Source organism: Podarcis raffonei, chromosome 10 (genome assembly GCF_027172205.1).
Source record: "Podarcis raffonei isolate rPodRaf1 chromosome 10, rPodRaf1.pri, whole genome shotgun sequence".
Taxonomy (NCBI): Eukaryota; Metazoa; Chordata; class Lepidosauria; order Squamata; family Lacertidae; genus Podarcis; species Podarcis raffonei.
The window spans coordinates 60805347-60827008 of NC_070611.1; the positions used below are offsets into that span (position 1 = coordinate 60805347).

Sequence of the window (21662 nt, forward strand, 5' to 3'; positions counted from 1 at the left end):
CTACGTGGAGCTGGTGCGTTCCCTGGCGCCTGAAACCTGTGGGGCGCCTTGTAAGGCGTGAGCACTGACCTGTGAAAGACTGGGTGCATTCTGGAGCCCTCCGGGAGTGTCAACCGGTAGGCCACTGGATTGATTTGTGCCGCGACCTGGTAAGGTCCCAGCTGCTTGTGTCCTAGCTTCCTCTTAGCTAGCGTTCTGGCCGGCACTGCCTGAGCTGCTAACCAGACCCAGTCCCCTACCTGTATGTCTTCCCCAACCCTCCTGTGCCTGTCTGCCTGCATCTTGTAGGCGTGTTTCGCGAGTTCCAAGTGCCTTCGGAGTTGCTCATGGACCTCCTGTAACTCTGCGGCTAAGTGCTCTGCCCCCCGTGGCTCCCCCTCTGCCTTGGTCTCCAACCCCGGGAAGGTTCTGGGGTGGCGCCCATTGTTGGCGAAGAACGGTGTCACCCCTGTAGACCCGTGCTTCGTGTTGTTGTAGGCAAACTCGGCTAGCGGTAGGTAGTCCACCCAGGTCGAGGGCTGTTGATTGGCGTAGCATCGCAGGTACTGCTGCATGATGGCGTTGACCCTCTCCGCTTGTCCGTTGGTCTGCGGGTGTCGTGCCGACGCTAAGTTGAACTTGACGTTCAGGATGCCCAGCAGCTTCTGCCAAAAGTTCGAGATGAATTGGCGACCCCGGTCGGACAGGATGGACCGCGGCAGGCCGTGAGCTTTGAAAACGTGGTCTATGAACAGCTTGGCGGTCTGTTCCGCTGTGGCCACCTTCGCGCACGGAATGAAATGCGCCATCTTGGTGAAGAGGTCTACGACCACGAGTACCGCTGTTTTGCCGCGTGAACTGGGCAGATCTGTAACAAAGTCCAGGGCCACTTTCTCCCATGGTTCGAGCGGCGTCTGCAGCGGTTCCAGCAGACCCGCCGGCTTCCTGTGTACTGGCTTGGCCCTTTGGCAGGTGTCACACCTGGAAACGTAATCCGCAACTTCTCCCCGCACCTTGGGCCACCAAAAGTCCCTGGTGACTAATTCCGCCGTCTTGTCCTTGCCGAAGTGCCCAGCGCTGGGCGCGTCGTGCAGCTGCTGCAAGACTCTCGCGCGAAGGTCGTCTCCCGGTACGTAGAGAGCCCCTTTGCGGAGGAGTAGTCCGTCGCGTATCTGGAACTCGTCGTCCCTCGCTGTGCCGTTTCGCACCTCCTCCATCTTGGATTGCGCAAACGAATCCGCCTGTAGCGCACGACGGACTGCGTCCAGGTCCACTGCGGCTGAAGCGCACGCCCACACCTCTGGTGCGAAAATGTGTTTGGCCGCTGCCGGTGCCGCTTCCTCGAGATACTGCGGCTTCCTGGATAGCGCATCCGCCATGACGTTGTTGTCTCCCGGGATGTATTCTATCCGGAAATCGAAATCTGCAAAGAACTCCGCCCAGCGGATTTGTCTCTGGTTCAGGAACTTCGCCGTGCGCCAGTACTCCAGGTTCTTGTGGTCCGTGCGAACCTGCACTGTGTGTCTGGCTCCGACGAGGAAGTGCCGCCACGCCTTGAAAGCAGCATGAATGGCCAGCAACTCCCTGTCCCAGATGGTGTAGTTCTGCTCCGACGTGCTGAGCTTCCTGGAGTAGAATGCGCACGGTCTCCAGTCCCCTTGCGGATCTTGCTGCAACAGGACCGCCCCCACCGCTCTGTCCGAGGCGTCCGTTTCAACCCTCATCGGTTTGCTGGGGTTTACGTGTAGCAGTTTTTCTTCGGACGCGAAGAGACGCTTGAGCCTCCGAAAGGACTGCTCCGCCTGGTCCGTCCAGGTGAACTTCTTCTTCTTGGAGCTGAGGGTGTCCGTGATGGCTGCTGTCTCCTTCGCGAACCCCTTGATGAACTTGCGATAAAAGTTGGCGAAACCGACGAACTTCTGGACCTCCTTCCGGTTGCGCGGGCTCTTCCAGTCCAACACTGAGCGGACCTTGGCGCTGTCCATGGCAAGTCCCTTGTCGGACAGCTTGTAGCCCAGGAAATCCACCTCTGTCGTGTCGAACTGGCACTTCTCCAGTTTGGCGTAAAGTCTGTGCTCCCGTAGTCTTTGCAGGACCTCCTTGACGTCCTCCTCGTGCGCCTCCTGCGAGTCCGAAAAGATCAGGATATCATCTAAGAAGCAGACGCACTTCTTGTAGAGGAGTCCCGCTAGCACGTGGTGCATGAAAGCTTGGAAACAATGGGAGCCATTTTGGAGACCAAACGGCATGACTCTGTATTCATAGGTTCCTAAAGGCGTAAACATGGCTGTCTTCCACTCGTCGCCCTCCCGCATGCGTATAAGGTTGTAGGCCCCTCGTAGATCCAACTTGGTGAAGATCCGCCCCTTCCTCACCGTCGCGAGCAGGTCGTCAATTTTGGGCATGGGGAATGCTGTGGGCTTTGTCCTGGAATTGATGATTCTATAATCCACTATGAGCCTCCGTTCGGGCGTGTCTCTCTTCTTCACGAAAAACACGGGACTGCCCCCCACTGCTTTGGATTCCCGGATGAATCCCCGCTTCAAATTGCGATCTATGAACTCCCTGAGTTCTTGCATTTCGTCTTCAGACATGGAGTACAGTTTCCCAGTCGGCAGCGTCGCCCCTGGCAGGAGGTCAATCTTGCAGTCGTAGGGTCTGTGGGGAGACAGCTTGTCTGCTTCCTTCTCGCAGAAGACTTCCAAAAAGGCCTTGTACTTGTTGGGCACCGCTTGCACCATGCCTAGGTGTAGCTGCGGTGCATCCTCTTGCCCCTCCTCTTCCTGGCAGGTCTGGATGCAATGCGCTGCGCAGTAGGAAGAGCAGAAGGTCAATTGCCGCTGGTACCACGCTAATGCCGGGCTGTGCCTATCCAGCCAACTCATGCCCAACACTATGGGCGTGTCCGACAGGTGAGTGACGTTGAAACTGATGACTTCACGGTGGTTCCCAATTTGCATCACCAGAGGCGGTGTCTGCTGTACCACCTCTCCTCCCAGTATCTTCCTGCCATCTACTGTGACAACATTTAGGGGCGTCGTGGCTGGCAGGAGTGCTATGCGATGCTGCTTGACGAAGTCCAACCCTACAAAGTCTGCGTTGCTACCAGAGTCAATGGTAATAGGGACCTCCAGGGTGAGCCCATCGGGCAGCTGGAGCGATGCAGTGAGTTGCACCACTGGTTTGGGTGGGAGGGGGTCCGTGGGCTGCAAAATCTCTGGGGACTGCTTCACTGACTCGCCTGGTTGAGCCCCAGTGCCTCTGTCTCCAACCAGGCTCCTCCGTTTCCCTGGGGCTGCTCCTCCTGCTGAATTGCTCCTTTAACAGTTGCTGAGGCTGCAGTGTGCTTCTGGAGCCTCTGGGGACACTCTTTGGCCATGTGCAGTGCACTGTCGCAGATGTAACACTTCCTGCTCCCTCTAGGAGCCTTCGCCTTGACTGCTCCTGGTGTTTGGGCTCTGCTTGCTGTCTGAGCCCTTGCACCTCCGATTTCCATTGGCTCCTCCCCCCTCATCAGAGCAGGCGTGGACTGAGCGCGCTCTGTCTCTCTGGGTAGGAAGGGAGTCGTTCTAACTGACGTGTTTGCTCTTCCCCCCTGCTCCCTGCTCCACGGGCGTTCTTCCAGGCGCACCCCAATTGCGAGCGCCCTTTGGACAACTTCTGTTGTATTTTGGGGTCTCTCTCCCCTCGCCAGCTCATCTTTCACGGCTCCATTCAGCCCCTCCCAGAACAGATCCCTGACGGCAGCTGAGTCCTTCTGCCAGCCCAGCACATTTACTAACCCCAAAAAGCGGGAATGATACTGGCGCACTGTCGCTTTTCCTTGCCGCAATCCATGCATTTCCCTTCTAGCGACATCCACATCCACCATTGATTTAAAGCAAGCGTCCATGGCTCCAATAAAGGCGCTTGAATCTTTGAGGGCGGGGTCATTTTCGCGTAACAAGGTTCGCAGCCACGACTTAGCTTCCCCATGCAGATGAGTGATTATGAAACCCACTTTCTCCTCCTCATCTCTAAAATCTTTCCGAAGCAAATTGAGCGCGAAAACTACTTCTGCTCTGAAGTTAGGGTACTGCTGCAGGTTCCCGTCAAAATGGGTCACCAGGCTTGCCCCCCTTTTCCCGAGGGCAACTCCCTCCGGCTTGGCTCCCAGCTGCCCCTCCTTTCCCCATTTGTCCCACCTGGCTTGCAGATCCTGGCAGAGCGCAGCTGTTTCTCCTTCTTTTTTCTTAGACGCAGCCAATTCTGCGTAGAGCGTTGACACCGCTTCCTGCAATTGCTTGATTTTTTCCTCTGTAGTCATCTTTGCCTATCTTCGTGAGCTTGCAGAGTTTTTAGGAGATGGGACTTACTGTCAGCGCTGCCCAAGGTCCCAGCTCACACAAGACCAACGCTGCTTCTTGCTCAAGTTTAAAAGTCTTTATTGAAGTTCAGTCTCATTTCCAGACGTGCAGCGCGCAACGCTACATCTATCCGTCAGACCGCAGAAGTCCCATCTGAATCTCCGCCCCCCTGACACCAGCTTAAGATTCTAGCTTTACTCCACCTTTTCCTCTGTTCCTTCTTTCTCTGGGTCCTTCTGCTAGTCGGAGTCTCTGCCCTCCGAGATTCTTCTGACGCTGATTCTCCCGACTCCTCCCCCCCCCCTCTTTCGGGCTTTAGGACCTGGCTCCCAATCCGGGTTTTCTGCTGTCCCGCGCTCCTCCACATTTGAACTTGGCGCGCGCGCGCAGCCTCCCACTTTCCTTCTGACCGTTACACTTGTGTCACTGCTCCCCCTTTCGGGGAGGCTAGCTGGACCTGGCCTTCCCTCCTTCTCCCCACTCCCCGATGGAGGAGAAGATGGTCCTGACTCACGTGACTCTTCCCCCCCACTGTGCTCTGGTGGGGAAACTGGCCCTACTCCTCCGCTACTCCTTTGGGACTCCCCTCTGGTTCCTTGTTTATGGATCGTCCCCTCTGGGATTCGCCTCGCCCTTACCATAGGCGCCCTCTCCTGGGAATCTTCTGATTCGCTGGAGAAGCTCATGGAATCTCTCGGTCCACTGTCATATTCCCCTACGCTCCCCTCTGATTCCTCTCCTCCGCTCTCTATCTGCTCTCTCCCCTGCTCTTCTGCTCCTGAGCCTCTGACAATACCTTTAATACACATTCCCTTCTTTCGTATTGCCATTGTTCCTCCTTACTCCCATTATTTCTGATAAACAATACTTATTTATTTTTTACAGTGCCTCTTGAAATCCCACTAGCGTTGTATTTACCCCACATATGTTTTTCAGATAATCCACAAATTTTCCCCAGTCCTCGGTGAACTTTTGGTCTTTAGTATATCTAATTTTCCCAGTTAATTTATCCAGTTCCGCATAGTCTATCAATTTTGATCTCCATTCTTCTATCGTTGGTATCTCCTCTTGTTTCCACTTCTGGGCCAACAGGATTCTGGCTGCCGTTACAGCATATTGGAAAAGCTTACAGTCCTTTCTTCTTATGTCCTTTCCTACAATACCTAAAAGAAAAGCTTCGGGTTTTTTCACAAAAGTATATCTTAACATTTTTTTCATCTCATTATATATCATTTCCCAAAAGCTTTTCACTTTCTTACATTCCCACCACTGATGAAAGAACGTCCCTTCTTTATCTTTGCATTTCCAACATTTGTTATCAACCTTATACATCTATATTTAAAATTCTTAAAACAACTTTCTCCACACTTTCATTTTATACACCTTATCATATCCACTGTTACTTGCTCTCCCCCCTCCCAAAACTAAGAAGCCCCAAACATTGCACCCTCTCCTCATAGAGGATTCCATGCACGTCTTCTCAGAATCCCCCCCCCCCGTTTCAAATCCTTTATTATTTTATTCACATAATATACATTCTTTACAACAAACAACTCCAAAATAAACAGACAACTCCAAAATAAAATCATATGTAACAAAACCATAAATCTCATGTTTTCATTTACACTGATCTTCTCTCCGATACCTTTACTTGATATTTCTTGCTGCTTGCTGCTTTCCTTACAGAATCTTTATGAAAATTTAAATCTCTTAAATCCTATACCAATCTTTAACAATTTCAGTTAATCCCTTCACCTCCCTCCCCCACAGCCCAGTCCTTCCCTCCCCCTGTGTGTCATCTTCTTTACCTACTATTATTTTTGTTATTGTTGCGTTAATCACTTTATTTGTTATTCCATCCTTAATATATTATTATCCTATCTCCTTGTGCCTTTTAAACTTCTGCATATTAAAAGGCGCAAGGTGATAGGATAATAATATACTAAGGATGGAATAACAGATAAAGTGAATAACGCAACAATAACAATGTCTACTCAGAATTAAGGCCCTCAGCGTTCAATGAGGCTTGCTTTCTGGTAAGCCACCCGGCATCTGTCATGAATGTTCAGTTGAGATTCCTGTACTGCAGGGGGTGGGACTTCATGACCCTTGGGGTCTTCTCCAATTCTATGTTTCTTAGCACATACAGGAGTTTAGCCTGCATTTGCTTGTGGTGGTGGGGAAGGCATATAATAATCAGAGTGATCACTAACCACAAACTCTTTCCTTGCCTCCCCCCTACGTTTAGGAGCCTGTTACGGTCTCTTCGCACGTCGTGACCATCTCCAGCCTCCTGCCTGCCACGTCCTACAACTGCAGTGTGACCACCTTCAGCCACAACAGCCCCAGCATCCCCACTTTCATTGCTGTCTCCACAATGGGTGAGCTGAATTCCTTTGATTCTTCACTCACCTCACCCATTTCTCTCTCCCCACCCCCAAAAAAGGCGACCATAGGGCAAGGACCTGTGGAAAATACCCCCAAAATGGTTTTCAGAAGATTTCTACATTGCAAAGGGTTAGACTTGATGATAGATAGATAGATAACACTTTATTCGGCTATAGGCCCACAAGGTAAAACCAATCAATAAATAAAATAGCATTTTACATTCTAAAATATCAACTAAAATATTTCAACGCATAATCTCCTTCACGTTACATACAATCTCTAGATGTACCATATTGTGGCCTTGAATATAAAGATGGTGGATAGAGTTTACTAGATTTTTAATAGTCATGCAGCATTCCATGAAGTCTTTTATATGAAAGAACTGAATTCAGGAATCTGGCAACCTGTAATGTTCTATAAGAGTCAATGTCCTGGAGTAGATAGGCTAGATGTAATTCAGGTGGTTTAGCAACAGTTTCCAAAATGATTGAACTCAGAATCCTTGATCGGGGAACAATATATAAAGGACAATTAAACAAGATATGATAAAGGGATTCTATTGATTTGTTGTCACATGCGCAGACTTGATGACCCTTGTGGTCCCTCCAAGTCTAAGATTGAGATGTGGCAGAAGAACATATTAGGCAAAATGTACATTCCTAAGCATTGAGTTATCAGTCAGATGCTACCTTTTGGAGTAGCATTAATGGGCATGAAATTGTCAGTTGTTGAGCTTATTCTTACATTTTGCCCGCCAGGGAACTGAGAGTACACCATTTGCATTTTTTGGTCAATTGCCCATCATTTTTTGTCAGCATATGCCTTTTTTAAAGGACCCCTGTAGTCATTGTGGAAGTGCTCTCTGAGAAACTATTATATGCAGAAATAATTCAGGATTGTTGTGTTTTCCTTATCATGTCTTGGTATCGTTCCTTAACCTGGCTCCTCCTCCTTGCATTTTCAGTTACGGAGATGAATCCCAACGTGGTGGTCATCTCTGTCCTAGCCATCCTGAGCATCCTTTTGATAGGCCTGCTGCTGGTCACTCTTGTGGTCCTTCGGAGAAAACACCTGCAAATGGCCAGGTAGGTCAGCTTTGACTTCTAAGGCCAGAGATGGAGCAACCGTATGCCATGCTGAGCTAGGGGCTTGGGCCACTGCATATTGCTTACACAATGAGTGGTGATGACCACTAACTGGGCTGTCTTTTAAAGAGGATTGGACAAATTCATGGAGAATTTCCCCCAAAGCTCAGTGGCTTCTAGCAATGATGTCAATGTTTGACCTCCACCTTGGAGGCAGTATGCCACTGGATTCCAGGAGAGGGCTCTTGTGCTCCTGCTTTAGGGCTTCCCACAGGCATTTGGTTGGCCACTGTGAGAACAGTATGCTGGACTAGATGGACCATTGGCCTGGTTCAGCAAGACTCTTCTAATGTTCTTACGAGATCCATAATTTATATTATGATGAACCATGCTCTATGAGGAACAGTTGAAGGAACTCAATAGGATTGCAACTCAATGAGGGAGCATCTGCTAGGCATGCAGAATTTCAGTCCCCAGCAACTCCAGGTTGTGCACCTCTGGGGGTGAAGTCAAATCACTCTGTTAGCAGTACGCAAGTGACCTCCTTGGGACGCAAGCCTGGGCAGTGTGTATGGAGCTCCTGGGCTGCCCAGACAGGCTGGGCAGTTTGTGTGGAGACCTGCAGTCTTGGGGTTGGAATGTCTAGGTTCAGAAGACTTCAGATTCAAGATTTGGACTGGGCTGAACCTGACATGGGCAGAAGAGAATTGGATGAGCTGACCTCCTAGGGCTCCTTTCAAATCTAAAATTCTATGATTCTGTATGGATGCACCACAGCTAAACCAGTTATTCTCCTCCAATATGTTCATCTCTTAAGTGATAAGCAACAAGTGGTTCCCTTACTTACATGTATCCAAATGAATTAACTAAGAAGCAATTGGTGATTCCATGCGCCACTGCAGCAACCTTGTTTGCAAGACCTTCACCACCCCTGAAACTCCCACCCTTTGTCCAAGGACTGTCCTCATCCCGGTTGCCAAGTTAATCCCATCACTGATTCATTCTGCAAACATCTATCAATGAAAGCCTTGCAGAAGGATTAAGACTCCCTCTTTCCTTACAATTTCCATGCACACTGTGCATAAAAATAATTTCCTCTTTCCTTTCAAGGTTAACAAGGTATGTAATTGCATTTCAAAGCATCACTTTGAGAGAGAGAAAGGGGGGGTGTTAATTGGTTCTCCTGCAGACATGGTGTTTTATTAAATGGGATGTATTTGATGTACTGTACACATTTTAGGTGAAAGATGTGCACTTGGAATAGCAGAGCTCTTTTAAATTGGATTATGTCTGCTTGGCTCTTATTTATAGCTACAGCTGTTCTCCAGGTGATGTTCACCATCTTTTTCTGTTCCCTGACCTGGCAATAAATGCAATACTCCTCCTTGAGTTTGCTCACCGGTACAAATGCAGATGTTACAGAACAGAGGAGAAATATTGCCGGCTACCAAAGGTTGCAATCAGATCTGCTGACTCTTAATTGTTCTGTTAACCAATTTTGCAATTGCTGGGGAGGGAAGGCTGGAGCGACACTCAGTTCTCAGTTCAGGATGTGGCTTCCTAAACTTTGATCTCCAGCTGTTTTTGGACTGCAATCCCCATCATCCCTGGTCCTGCTAGCTAGGGAGTATGGGAGTTGTAGTCCAAAAACAGCTGGGGACCCACGTTTGGGAAACCCTCTACCATGAAGGGGAAGAACTTGAGAGATTCTCTGATCTCTCTTGCTCTGTCTGGTTTGATTCTTAACCATGCTTAGTCAGAAGTCAGCCTTGCTGTGTCCACTGGGGGTGTATTTTCATCATGGACAAATTTATTGATCTAGTAAGAAGGAGGGAAGGAAAAGGCAGATCCAGGACAGATTAAAGATAGTGAGAGAGACAGAGGCTGATCTACCAATAATCACTTGAGGTCTTCTTCCAATATCAGGGAATGTGGAGCTGGAACCTTTGTGAACTTCGCTTCATTGGAGAGAGATGGAAAACTGCCATATAACTGGTAAGCGATGCCCAAAGTTTTATTACAGCTACTCTTACATTTGCCTGGCTACTTGATGTGTATTGAGTTTTGGGGGTTTTTTGGCCCTAACTCTAAATAATGTTTGCTGTGAGAAAGATATTGCAATTCAAACGTTAACAGTTGGATCCCACATTTTAAATAGGACGTACATTTTATATTATTTATTCATCTGTATGATTTTTAGCCCCTTCTTTCCCCAAAATAAATAAAAATAAATAAAACAAATCTTGAAAAAGATTATTTTAAAAAAACTTAGTTCTCTAAGGTGCTACTGGACAATTTTGTAATTTTTTTTGGAAGCAGGAGATCACCAGTCCCTTTATTTGCAGTCACATCGCCTCTGGGAAGCAGCCCTAGAACAGGGGGTCCTTTTTCAGACAAAAGGTTCCTTTCCCTCCCCCACAGCCTTCCAGAGACCACATGGCACTGAAAAAACTATTTATTCATTATCTAAATAAATTTCCGTACCGTCTTTCAAGAACAAAATTCTTCCCAAGGCTGCCCATACAACAAAACAGTACAGTACACCTATAGCACTCCTTCCCCCTCCTCTTTGACCTCTTCAAGCATTGCATTTCATTTGATTAAGGTCGTGCCTTTCATCCTTAGCTATTTCCACTGAGAAACTGCAATGCTCAAGCATCTGGTTATGTGAGTCAGGGAAGACAAATGCTGCTTTTTCTTCTCCTGGACATATAATCTCCCATAGCAATAAAAAGTCCAGAAAATCTGGTCAATGAATCTGCAATGAGTTCTGCCATGAGAAAAATGCTTAAGGGATCATCAGTTAATGCTCTTGTTCACCCATTAAACCCATTTCTTCCACACTGCAGGTGTTTTGTATACCAAGCCTGGTGTCTCCCAAATGATAATCAAGGGGGTTGGACTAGATGGCCCTTGGGACCTCTTCTGACTTTCTATAAATATTGACTGAGAGAGAGAGAGAGACTGAGAGCAAGGCAGAGAGACCTGGTTGGCTTTCTCTTCAAGGACTTACTGATTTAAAACCTATTTAGACCCACAAATACCTTTGGAAGTTCCCTCCAAGTCTTTCAGCCAGTACAACGTAAACGTGCTTAGGACAACGTAAACGTGCTTAGGGTCATGTCATGAAATCCTAAACATGTCTATTGAGATACTTCCTCCTTCTTCTCAGTTTATGAATACCTCCTGCTAGCTACCGCTTCTCTGAAATCTAGAATCCTAGGCAAGGACTGTAGCTCAGTGATAGAACACCTGCTTTGCATGCAGAAGGTCCCCCAAGTTCAAGTTCAAGTTCAATCCCTGGCATATCCAGGGAGAGCTGGGAATGTCCTCTGTTCCATTGAGCGTCCGTCTTGGCTGCGAACAGCGGGACTGTTGTGGCATCCAGTCCACTTCCACTGTGCCAACCTGCTTCTCCCAGCTACAGCAGAGTATCTTGCGCAGCGCTGTGCCTGTGTGGAAGGAATCTCAGCCATGCAGTAAAACTCTCGTACAACGGCTTCTATTCTACGAAGCTTTATTGTACATCAGCAAAACAACAACCAGGAGATAGCGAAGGTATGATGCTTCTCCTGTCGCAGCCAAAACAGAAAGTAAAACGTTCACATAACAAAGATGCGAACACACCCCCAGTGACAGGACATCATTTCCCTCTGAGCTGTTAACCCTGTAAGCTCTGGGTATCCTCACATCCTCAATCTGAACTCCTGGAGAGCAGCTGCCAGTCAGTGCAGGCAGTATGGACTAGGTCTACAGCATCTTCCTCTCTTCCTGTCCCATTAGATCTAAACCAGTAGCCCACTCTAGAGGGCTGAGCTAGAACAATTGTGCTTGCAAGCTCCTTTGAGATCCCTCATGTTTGAGCAATCCTGGTAACCTTGAAATGCAAGAGATTTAAAAAAATCAGTTCAGAATATTATTATATTATATTAAGATAAAGGGACCCCTGGCCATTAGGTCCAGTCGTGGCCGACTCTGGGGTTGCAGCGCTCATCTCGCTTTATTGGCCGAGGGAGCCGGCGCACAGCTTCCGGGTCATGTGGCCAGCAGGACTAAGCCACTTCTGGCAAACCAGAGCAGCGCACGGAAACGCCGTTTACCTTCCCGCCAGAGTGGTACCTATTTATCTACTTGCACTTTGATGTGCTTTCGAACTGCTAGGTTGGCAGGAGCAGGGACCGAGCAACGGGAGCTCACCCTGTCGCGAGGATTCGAACTGCCGACCTTCTGATCGGCAAGTCCTAGGCTCTGTGATTTAACCCACAGCACCAACCACGTCCCTATATTATATTATATTATATTATATTATATTATATTATATTATATTATATTATATTATATTATATTATATTATTATATTATATTATATTATATTATATTATATTATATTATATTAGAATATTATATAACTCTCTCATCTCCTATTCTGAATTGTGAGTGCCCTCGGGCGGTTACTGATGCGTTGATTAGCTCATCTGGAAACCAGCTTTGGCTTACCGTGATGTGCAGATGATACCCCGGATATCACCATGTGAGGCATGTGCTTCCCCCAAACAGTGGTAGACCCCAAAACCATGGGCCAATCAGTTAAAGGGCTGGTATGGGGAGCAGGCAGACAGAAAGGTATTTTGCAGATTTTATGAGGTGCAGCCGGCTGGCGCAACTGGCAAAATTGATTTGATATGGCTCCAAAGCAAGTCTTTTGATGATAAAAACTTCCCAAACTGAATGAAAGCCACCAGCAGGCCCTGTAAATATTGATGCAGCTAATGAACTAAGCGGAAATCAACCTTTATTCCCTCTTTGAGCTCCCAGAAGCAGAGAGCCCTCCGCAGCAATCATTACTCCTCTTTTCGGGGGGCTTCTTTGATACGGCACCAAAGGCGGAAGATCAAACGCTCTAGCTAATTAATGATCCAAGCTGGAGTTACGCTAACAAGGAACCCCAAATGCAGCAGCCCAATGCTATGAATTTATTTGAGCCTCTGGGGTTGCAAGAGGGTCCCTGGGGAGGTTTAAAAGGGGATACGATTGTGGGTGAATAGTGTGGGGAGTAGCTGGTTGACTCCACGCAGTGTAGTTGGTTGCTGCACCCCAGAAAATAGGGATCAATTCATCTTTTTCATTATATAGCCTTGACTATGCCCATGGTCTTAGCTAGGGCCTCTAACACCCCTACCTCTTCTTCCAGGCTGTCTGTCTAGATTTTAACATGTGACCTATTGATCTCTTGCTTGTCATACTAATCCTCCTGACTTCAATTGTTAATCTCTCTGCATATTATCTATTAATACTCACAGGCGTAGGAGTGTCTTTGCTTTCCTAACTCTGTTGCCTTCCTGCCTATGGACTGATTATCTCTTGGCGTTTTATATTAACCCTTGGTAAGTCTGCATCAAACAGCTTGCTTCTTCCTCGACTGTAACCAAAATGTTTTCATTTCCTGCTAGGTTTGCTCAATCTGTGTTGAATATGTTCTCGGCGTTAAAGCGGAGTTCAACTCTTGAAATACAAAAGCAAGAGGGAACTTTGCCCCTTGCACACATTTTATGATTGGGTAGGGAGGAAATTGGGGGGGGGCATTGCACATGCCCAAGAAACTTCAGGGTTGTATCAGACAAAGCTGTTCTGTTTGCAGAAGGACTTCCACTTGCACAGCCGAACTTCTCCCAAAGAGCAAATCTGGGGCACACACAGTGAGGAGAGAGAAATGGGCAAGCAGAGGTCCTTCCGTGAATGGGACAACATCGTTGGATACTCTTGCCAACAGGGGGTGCCAACTGGGGGCTCCTTGGTTGGTGTTGACCCATGATGGCCTTTTCAGTGGCAGTAAACATCCCTGTTTACTTGGAGATTTGATGGCCTAAATGCACTGTTCTTGGAAAGCCTGAGATACCTGGTTTTGGAAATCTGTAAACTGTTTTTAGAAAGTTAGAAATAAAAGTTTTATGATTGATACATTTGCTGCCCTGGCCTGCTATGGGGGAAAAGGGCAGGATATTAAATGAATGAATAAACCCTGCATACTTTGCATACAATCTGTGAGATATGGCTAAACTTTCACCCATCCCTGATGTGACTAGTATCCAGCAGTTTCTTTATAGGAAAGCAAATGTTCTTTCAGGTTATATGCTCATTATACATTGCCTGTTCCAAAAGGGCAATGGTTCTCTCCCCTCCCCCCCCCCCCATTAACCGGCATGCTTTTAAGATCTGCCCAATTTTAATCATTCAGTTACATAAATGAACTAAATATGTCTGCCGTGTGCAAACCCCTTGACCCGTGACCTCTCTTGATGTATGCATTCTATAAGCTAATGATGTATTGTGTTTGAAAAACACTATGAAAGCCTTGTTAAAATGTGCCTTCGGGGCAGTTCTCCTAACTGGTGGTTCTCCGAACATCTGGTTTACAGCAGCTGTCGTTATTGCAATAGCTCCTTTAATAAACCGGGTCCCTACTAGACGCTCAGCTTGCATATCTCTCCTGATTCCATTTTTATTTAAGGTTTTGTTCCTTCACCTGGGCATGAACCAAGGAGAAGTGGCTTAGAAATAATTTCTTACAACGTTGTGTGTCCTCAAGTGTGTGTTAGCAGATTTGTTTCACAGCATTTGATTAACGCTGTTGCCATCCAGAAAATGGCTGTCAAAAGGTAACCGCAGCATTCTCTTCTTCTTTCAGGAGTAAAAACGGACTGAAGAAGAGGAAACTGACCAAGTATGTCCATTTTGTAACACTTAATGGAAATGTCATTGTTGCCCTCATGCGTCTCTTCTCAACAGGGGCAGGAAACCCTTTTTAACCCCAAGGGCTATATTTCATCCTGTGACACATTCTGGGGGCCACATGCAAGCGTGAGCAGGGCCAGAAGCAAAAGTGGGAGGAGCAATGGATGAGGCTCAGGCAGTAAACTGTGGTCCAGCCACACAAAACTCAGTGGTTTGCTACACACACACACACACACACACACACTTGTCAATCCTTTGCTTGTTTGTTTGTTTATACCCCACCCATCTGACTGTGTTGCTTTGGCCGCTCTGGACGGCTTCCAACATATATAAAAACATAAGAAAACATTAAACATTTTTTAAAAAACTTCCCTATACAGAGCTGCCTTCAGATGTCTTCTAAAGGTTGTATAGTTACTTATCTCCTTGGCTCGGGGGGAGTGGTATAACTCCATAACTTCCAACATTTCTCCGATGAAAATAGGGGCGTCCTAAGGAAAGGTGAGACATTCCAAGATCAAATCAGAAACCAGGAAAAGCTTCTGTAAATCTGAGATTGTCCCTGGAAAATAGGGCCTGGAAGGGGCTCTGGCTTAGACAGTGTCCTGAGAGCTCAATACAGGTCTGGAGGGCCACATTTAATTGATTAATTGATTGATTAAATTTATATAACTAGACTTTGGGCCTGAGGTTCACTACCCCTGCCTTACAGACATCTATCACTGAAGTGAAAAGGGACCAAGTCCCCCCTTTGCTAATGCATATGCCGTATGGAACTCCCATATATTGAATCGGACTATTCGTCCAACTATCAGAGGCAGGTATGGGGAATCTCTGGCCCTCTGACTGCAGGACTATAACTCCCATAATCCCTGACCACTGCTGGCTGATGTGAACTGGAGTCCAACTATGTTTGGTAGTTTCTTGGGGTCTTCTGGGAAGGTATTCTTCAGCTCACATGAAGAATACAGTAACCATCCATATACATCTTAATTTAAGCATACAAATCATTTTAAACCAATGTCCAATGATGAGAACAGTCTCTAGGGGGTAAAAGTGGGTGAAGGACTTACCACGCATCTTTGCTGACAAATCGTGCTGCCATTTTTATTTTACCCACAATGCCACAGGGTGGTGGAACTTCTCAGACGCTGCACTGGGGGAAGCAAAGCTAGCAGCTCTAGCCACTGGGGGCTCAACAGGCCCCTCAGCTCTGATGCTGCTTCTGGGTTTTCCTGCCCAAGGGTCCTCAAAACCCAAATATGTCACTGAATACATATTTTGTTTTGTTTAAGCAAAACAAAATTGTATGTGCCTGCTTAATCTTCGCCACAGATATTGCACGATAAAAATGTTCCTGGCTGGCAGAAAATTAGGCATTAGGGAAAGATCAATTATCTCAAGTTTACAGTCCTGACAGGGTTTGCCTTTCATTAACAATGACAAAATGTGAAAAATCTCAGCAACGTATGTGTTATCAGTGCCGTTCCCCTCTCTCAGCACAGCGCTCTAATGGCAGTTGCTAATTAGGCACTGGATCATTAATGCTAACAGGTAAACAGGAGTAATTAACTGTTGATAAGAGACAAGTTCCTTGGGGTTTGCTGCTTCAAGGAAATGGGGGGAATGTGTGTATATGCTTCACTATTTGCTAATTGGAACATGAATAATCAGGCGAGATAAAGTTGTTTGCCTCTTCTTCATTATTCAGAGTATAAATTTAACAAATTAAGGCAAGTTTCCACAGTGGCCCTGATCCAGTTAAAGTTATTCTTGTCTGTGTTCCATTGAAAGTAACAACTAAGCCCCAAGACCAGTGAGGTGGTGAACCTGTTTTGGAACTAGATATGTAAGAAGGCATAAATTTTCATTCTGCTCTATATTTGTTGCCTGCAGCACTGTTTCCAGTCTGCTGCAGTTCATGTTCTGCCAAAAATTACATTATTCCTCTTTCTGTCCAATGAGGTGAAATTTTTGAAACTTACGTCATTTACGTAAGCCATTACATACATTATGTAAATTGTGGTGTTGTTACATTATTCAACCCCAATTATTTCAATGGAAAGGAAGCCCAATGCAAATTGTGGTGTGTGTGTGTGTGTGTAATAATTATGTATCGTTTGCAAACGGAAAGCAACAACAGCGAATACCGGTGATTTAACCATGTGAGCCCCTTCCTGAAGTGTCAAGTGGTATAGTCCAGACACAGTTTTGCCACTTTATCTGCAGGCCTCACTTTAGCTGGATCAAGGACAATATGGGCTTTTTTATAGTTTTGTTACTGATTTCCTGACACAAAGGCTTACAGAGCTGAGACAAAATTGTGGGAAATAAAAAATCTGGATGGTTTTCGGATTTTTACCCTTTAGATTTTGACATCAACATTTGACATTTCAGTTTCAGAGTCAAAATTTGACATCAGTGGTTCACAGTTTCTCCGTCTGTCTGTCAGCAGGGTGCTTATAGTTGGGAAGAATGAAACCATTAGTACAAATATCACTAAATGCTGTTGCAAGTCCATTGTCAGATACTGTCAGATATTGATTGTGGCCATTTCTGATGCTGTGAAATGTCAGCTGTGGTTTGCTAGATCATGTCAGCCTCTTGAGTGCTACTACAAATTCATAATTTGATGTCCGATGCTATAGTATTAGATATTTGCACATGTGGGTGACATTTAGAGGTTTTGTGCTTTTTTAAACGGAAGGGAGAGCTGGATATTTTCAGCTTCAGTTTTAAATGTTGGCACTTTCTAAGTCAGCCTCCTAAGAAACCTCACAAGATTTGACGGTGTATATTTTCTTCATCCCTAGAAATAGAAAAATAAATTAAACCTGATGTTAAATGTATCTTGGCATTTAAAATGTACTTTTTAATAAATGGAATTAGCATTAGCTGGGGCCGCTGAGCATTATGGGAACTGCAGAAAATGTGAAAGGAACGCATAGGAAGTCTGGTTGGCACATAACTCTAAGCCATGGTTATAAACCACCACCTGAACCTGGCCCAGCTGCTTAACCATGGTTTATTAACCATGAAGAAACCACACATGTTAACCATCATTTCTACACTGGCTGGCAGTGACTCTTCAGGTTTTTGGACAGGGGTCACTCCCAATCCTTCCTGGAGATGCTGGGTGTTGGACTCAGCCTGAGCCCTTCTGTCACTCAGTTTTAGCCTTTCCTATATCTAGAGATGCGGGTGGCGCTGTGGGTTAAACCACAGAGCCTAGGACTTGCTGATCAGAAGGTCAGCAGTTCAAATCCCCGTGACGGGTTGAGCACCTGTCGCTCGGTCCCTGCTCCTGCCAACCTAACAGTTCGAAAGCACGTCAAAGTGCAAGTAGATAAATAGGTACCACTCCAGTGGGAAGGTAAATGGCGTTTCCGTATGCTGCTCTGGTTTGCCAGAAGCAGCTTAGTCATGCTGGCCACATGACCTGGAAGCTGTACACCAGCTCCCTCGGCCACTAAAGCGAGATGAGCGCCGCAACCCCGGAGTCGGCCACGACTGGACCTAATGGTCAGGGGTCCCTTTACCTTTATATCTGGAGAGCACAGGGTTTGGAAAGGCTTCTTTATTCAGTGAGGGTTTTTTGAATTCTGCCCCCTCTGCTTTGGAATGCCCTCTTCAAGGGGGTTTTCCCTGCACCAAAGCTACTTTTCTTTAGGCACCAAGGGATGGATCTATTTTTATTCATCCAGCCTCTTTCTTTCTTTCTCTTTCTTAGCTTATGAATATCTTATCTGGTTTCCCCCTTCTGTTTCGCTTGTTACATGCTATATCTTTGTTTTTAAAGTCCCGTCCAGCTGGATGATTTTGACAGCTACATCAAAGATATGGCGAAAGATTCCGATTACAAATTCTCTCTGCAGTTTGAGGTATGTCCTGACGTGGATATTAGCTTGGTAGATGTAACTCAGCAAATTGTGCAGAATGGAATGACAGAGAGTGAATTGGCGGCGCTTTCATCATTTATCACATTCATATCCCACTTTTCCTCCAAAGAGATGAAGGTTGTATGTATGGTTCCCTTCCTCCCAGTTTTAACCTCACAACCACCCTTTGAAGTAGGCTAGAGGCTGTGGTGGTCCCAGGTCACCCAGTGAGTTTCATGGCTACGCAGGGATTTGAACCAGCACATCATTGAGCTTTGACACTGCAGAGTGGAGGTGGGAGATTACATTTTTAGAAGCTCGCCTACATTTTCTTTAAATCCCCCTGCATGAAGAAATCTAGCAGGTAATGTTTTTTACATTCCTTTTCATTGATGTGCTAGTTTATTTCATGCCAGGAGGTTTGTTAGATGGGGAAGCATTAAAACAACACGTGCAAACACACTCCCTTGTTGTCTAAAGTAGTTCTACTTGGAATTCTGTTGCCTCATCTTATGCAATGCATAGACCCTGCTTCAGCCTTGGCTTGATAGAGAACCGGAACAAGGACTATCTGAATAGCTTATGGCTTGCAGTTCATTAACTGGTAGCGCACAGGAAGCATTCAGCTTTCAAGATGGCTTTGCCCAGCACAAGTCCCCCTCCATCTGAGCAGCAATTTATTTTCCATTAACAGTATCCATTCAGTAGTGGTGGTTAAGTAAGATTTACTCAGAGTAGACCCATTGAAATCAATAACCTAGCTTAGCCATGCCCATTAATTTCAGTGGGTATACTCCAAGTAAAATTTAGGAATATCCCACCTTGTCAACAGAAGCCCTGCACAAGTGCAATTTTTGCTAGTGCAATGGGACTTTTTACCCCTCTCCTCTCCTGTGCTCCCCCCACACCCATGAAATTGGCTCTGTTGGGGCAGGAGAACCCCCAGAACAGGGTAGGGGGATTGTTCTGTTTGGCCAACTGAATTGCTTGTGCAGATGAAAGCAACTGGAAGAGTGCGACGTTGAATTTCATCCACCATGTTGAATTGTATCCACTATGTTTTAGACTACGACTTCCATCTTGGTTTGGGTGTGACCTACTTGTAGGTTGAAGACCTAAGATGGGTTATCTTAATGACGCCATTTTATTTTGTGTTTTCTACAGGAACTGAAGCTGATTGGGCTGGATATCCCACACTTTGCAGCTGACCTCCCCATGAACCGCAGTAAAAATCGCTACACGAATATCCTCCCTTGTACGTTATTGTGGGGATGTGCCTGTTATGGCTGCTTTGACTTGTGCGCTCCAGGGTACCCGTAACACCAATTCTAACCCTTAGGAATCAGGTTGATGCATAGCAATTCTGTGACATGTATAGGACCTGAGGTCAACTTCCTCAGTTGACTGTTCTCTTCCTCTGATTTAGAGGGAGAATGTGAGGGAAGGAAGGAAACATTTGTAAGCTGATCTGAGCCCATAAACATAAGTCCCATGTGAATTATCACCCAAGAGCTGGTTTTCCTATATTTATTCCATTACCAATTTATTTCACTCCTTTGGGTTGTATCCAACTAAGGTTGCTTCCAGACTGAATTTTGCAGAAGAGAGTCCAATCAAATCCCAGAATGTTAGATTTGCACTTTTCAGCGGCTCCGTCAATCTAGAGCGGCATTTCCCAGACTTGGGTCTCCAGCTGTTTGTGGACTACAAGTCCCATTATCCCCCACCACTGGTCCTGCTAGCTAGGGATGATGGGAGTTGTAGTCCAAAACCAACTGGAAATCCATGTTTGGAAAACCCTGCCCTAGAGCAAGAAGTCCACTTTTTGTTTTAACAAAACGGACTTCTTGAAATTTGCAGAGTTACGAGGAAATGCAAAGTGTGGGATGAACGAATGACAACTGTGATGACATGTCAAGACCCTGCAAGCAAGCCAGGATGAGTGCAGGATTGACTGCTCATTGTCCTCTGGCTGCCCCACAAACAAATCAGAATGAATGCTCAATAAAGATCAGATATACAAGGTGTGACCGGAAAGTTTGGTGAATGGTCACAGAAATCGGATAGCAAAAAATATTTGAACATACATACCTTCCAGGCCTTCAAAGTAGGCCCTCTGTGATACAATGCACTGTTGACAATGTTCATAGAACTGTTGGAAACTTCTGGAGAAGTTTTGTACTGATTCAAGTTCCTTCGTCACAGCAGCTTGGATGTGTGAAATGGTGGGAAATCTGTGCCCTTTCAGTGCAGATTTCAGTTTTGGAAAAAGAAAGAAATCCGGTGGGGCCAGATCGGGAGAATATGGTGGGACAACTCAGTAACCTCAGTAACGATTTCACGCAGAATATGCGATTCTTCCACCATCATTTGGACGGAGAAACACCGATTCTGCATCAATAACTCATGAACTCTGTTGACATTTGCCGCTGTTCTGCCCGTCGACTGTCTGCCAGACTGAGGGTCATCTTTGATGGTTTGCCGCCCTTCGCGGAAACACTTAAACCACTCATACGCTGTCTTTCGAGTCCCAGCTTCATCTCTGTACACAATTGTGAGCATTTTGTGGGTTTCCGATGCTGATTGTATGTTCGAATATTTCTCGCTGTTCGATTTCTGTGACCATGCACTGAACTTTTCGGTCACACCTTGTAGCTTCACCTCCATGCAAGCTTTCTTGAAGCAAATCAGGGAGAATGCTCAAGCAGCAGGTCATTCGGAGGGGTCCTTAGAGTAGACCCACTGAAAGTTCATTCATGTATAATAACTTTCTTGGGGTAGGACTAGCATAGAATACAACCCTTTCTGTTTTGGGTAGGATTCAGAATTGTTAGCAATGAATATGCATATATATGTACAGTGGTACCTCGGGTTACATACGCTTCAGGTTACATATGCTTCAGGTTACATACGCTTCAGGTTACAGACTCCGCTAACCCAGAAATAGTACCTTAAGTTAAGAACTTTGCTTCAGGATGGGAACAGAAATCATGCTCTGGGGGTGCGGCGGCAGCAGGAGGCCTCATTAGCTAAAGTGGTGCTTCAGGTTAAGAACAGTTTCAGGTTAAGAACAGACCTCCGGAATGAATTAAGTACTTAACCCGAGGTACCACTGTATTCAGCTATGCAACATTCCTAAGTAGTCTTAATGAGTTCCAAGGGACCCCAACTGAAGGATGTTTGGAAGTGACAGTAGTGAAGGGACTGCCTTGCGCTAAAGATTACAAATTTACCAAAGCATTCATTAAATGGGC

The 21662-nt window shown here is 46.2% G+C and overlaps 1 protein-coding gene across 3 annotated transcripts in view; it reads left to right on the top strand.

Annotated features, from left to right (window-relative positions):
• PTPRO (protein tyrosine phosphatase receptor type O) overlaps positions 1–21662 on the top strand; it is a 130551-nt gene that overhangs the window by 92580 nt on the left and 16309 nt on the right. For 2 of the 3 annotated variants that reach the window (XM_053405039.1, XM_053405041.1), the window contains 7 exons: positions 6574–6706; positions 7678–7798; positions 9725–9793; positions 13099–13182; positions 14484–14519; positions 18330–18411; positions 19573–19663. In XM_053405039.1, the coding sequence (XP_053261014.1) occupies positions 6574–6706; positions 7678–7798; positions 9725–9793; positions 13099–13182; positions 14484–14519; positions 18330–18411; positions 19573–19663 (616 nt within the window). The remainder of the gene's footprint in view (positions 1–6573; positions 6707–7677; positions 7799–9724; positions 9794–13098; positions 13183–14483; positions 14520–18329; positions 18412–19572; positions 19664–21662) is intronic. The other variant, XM_053405040.1, reaches the window with a different exon arrangement.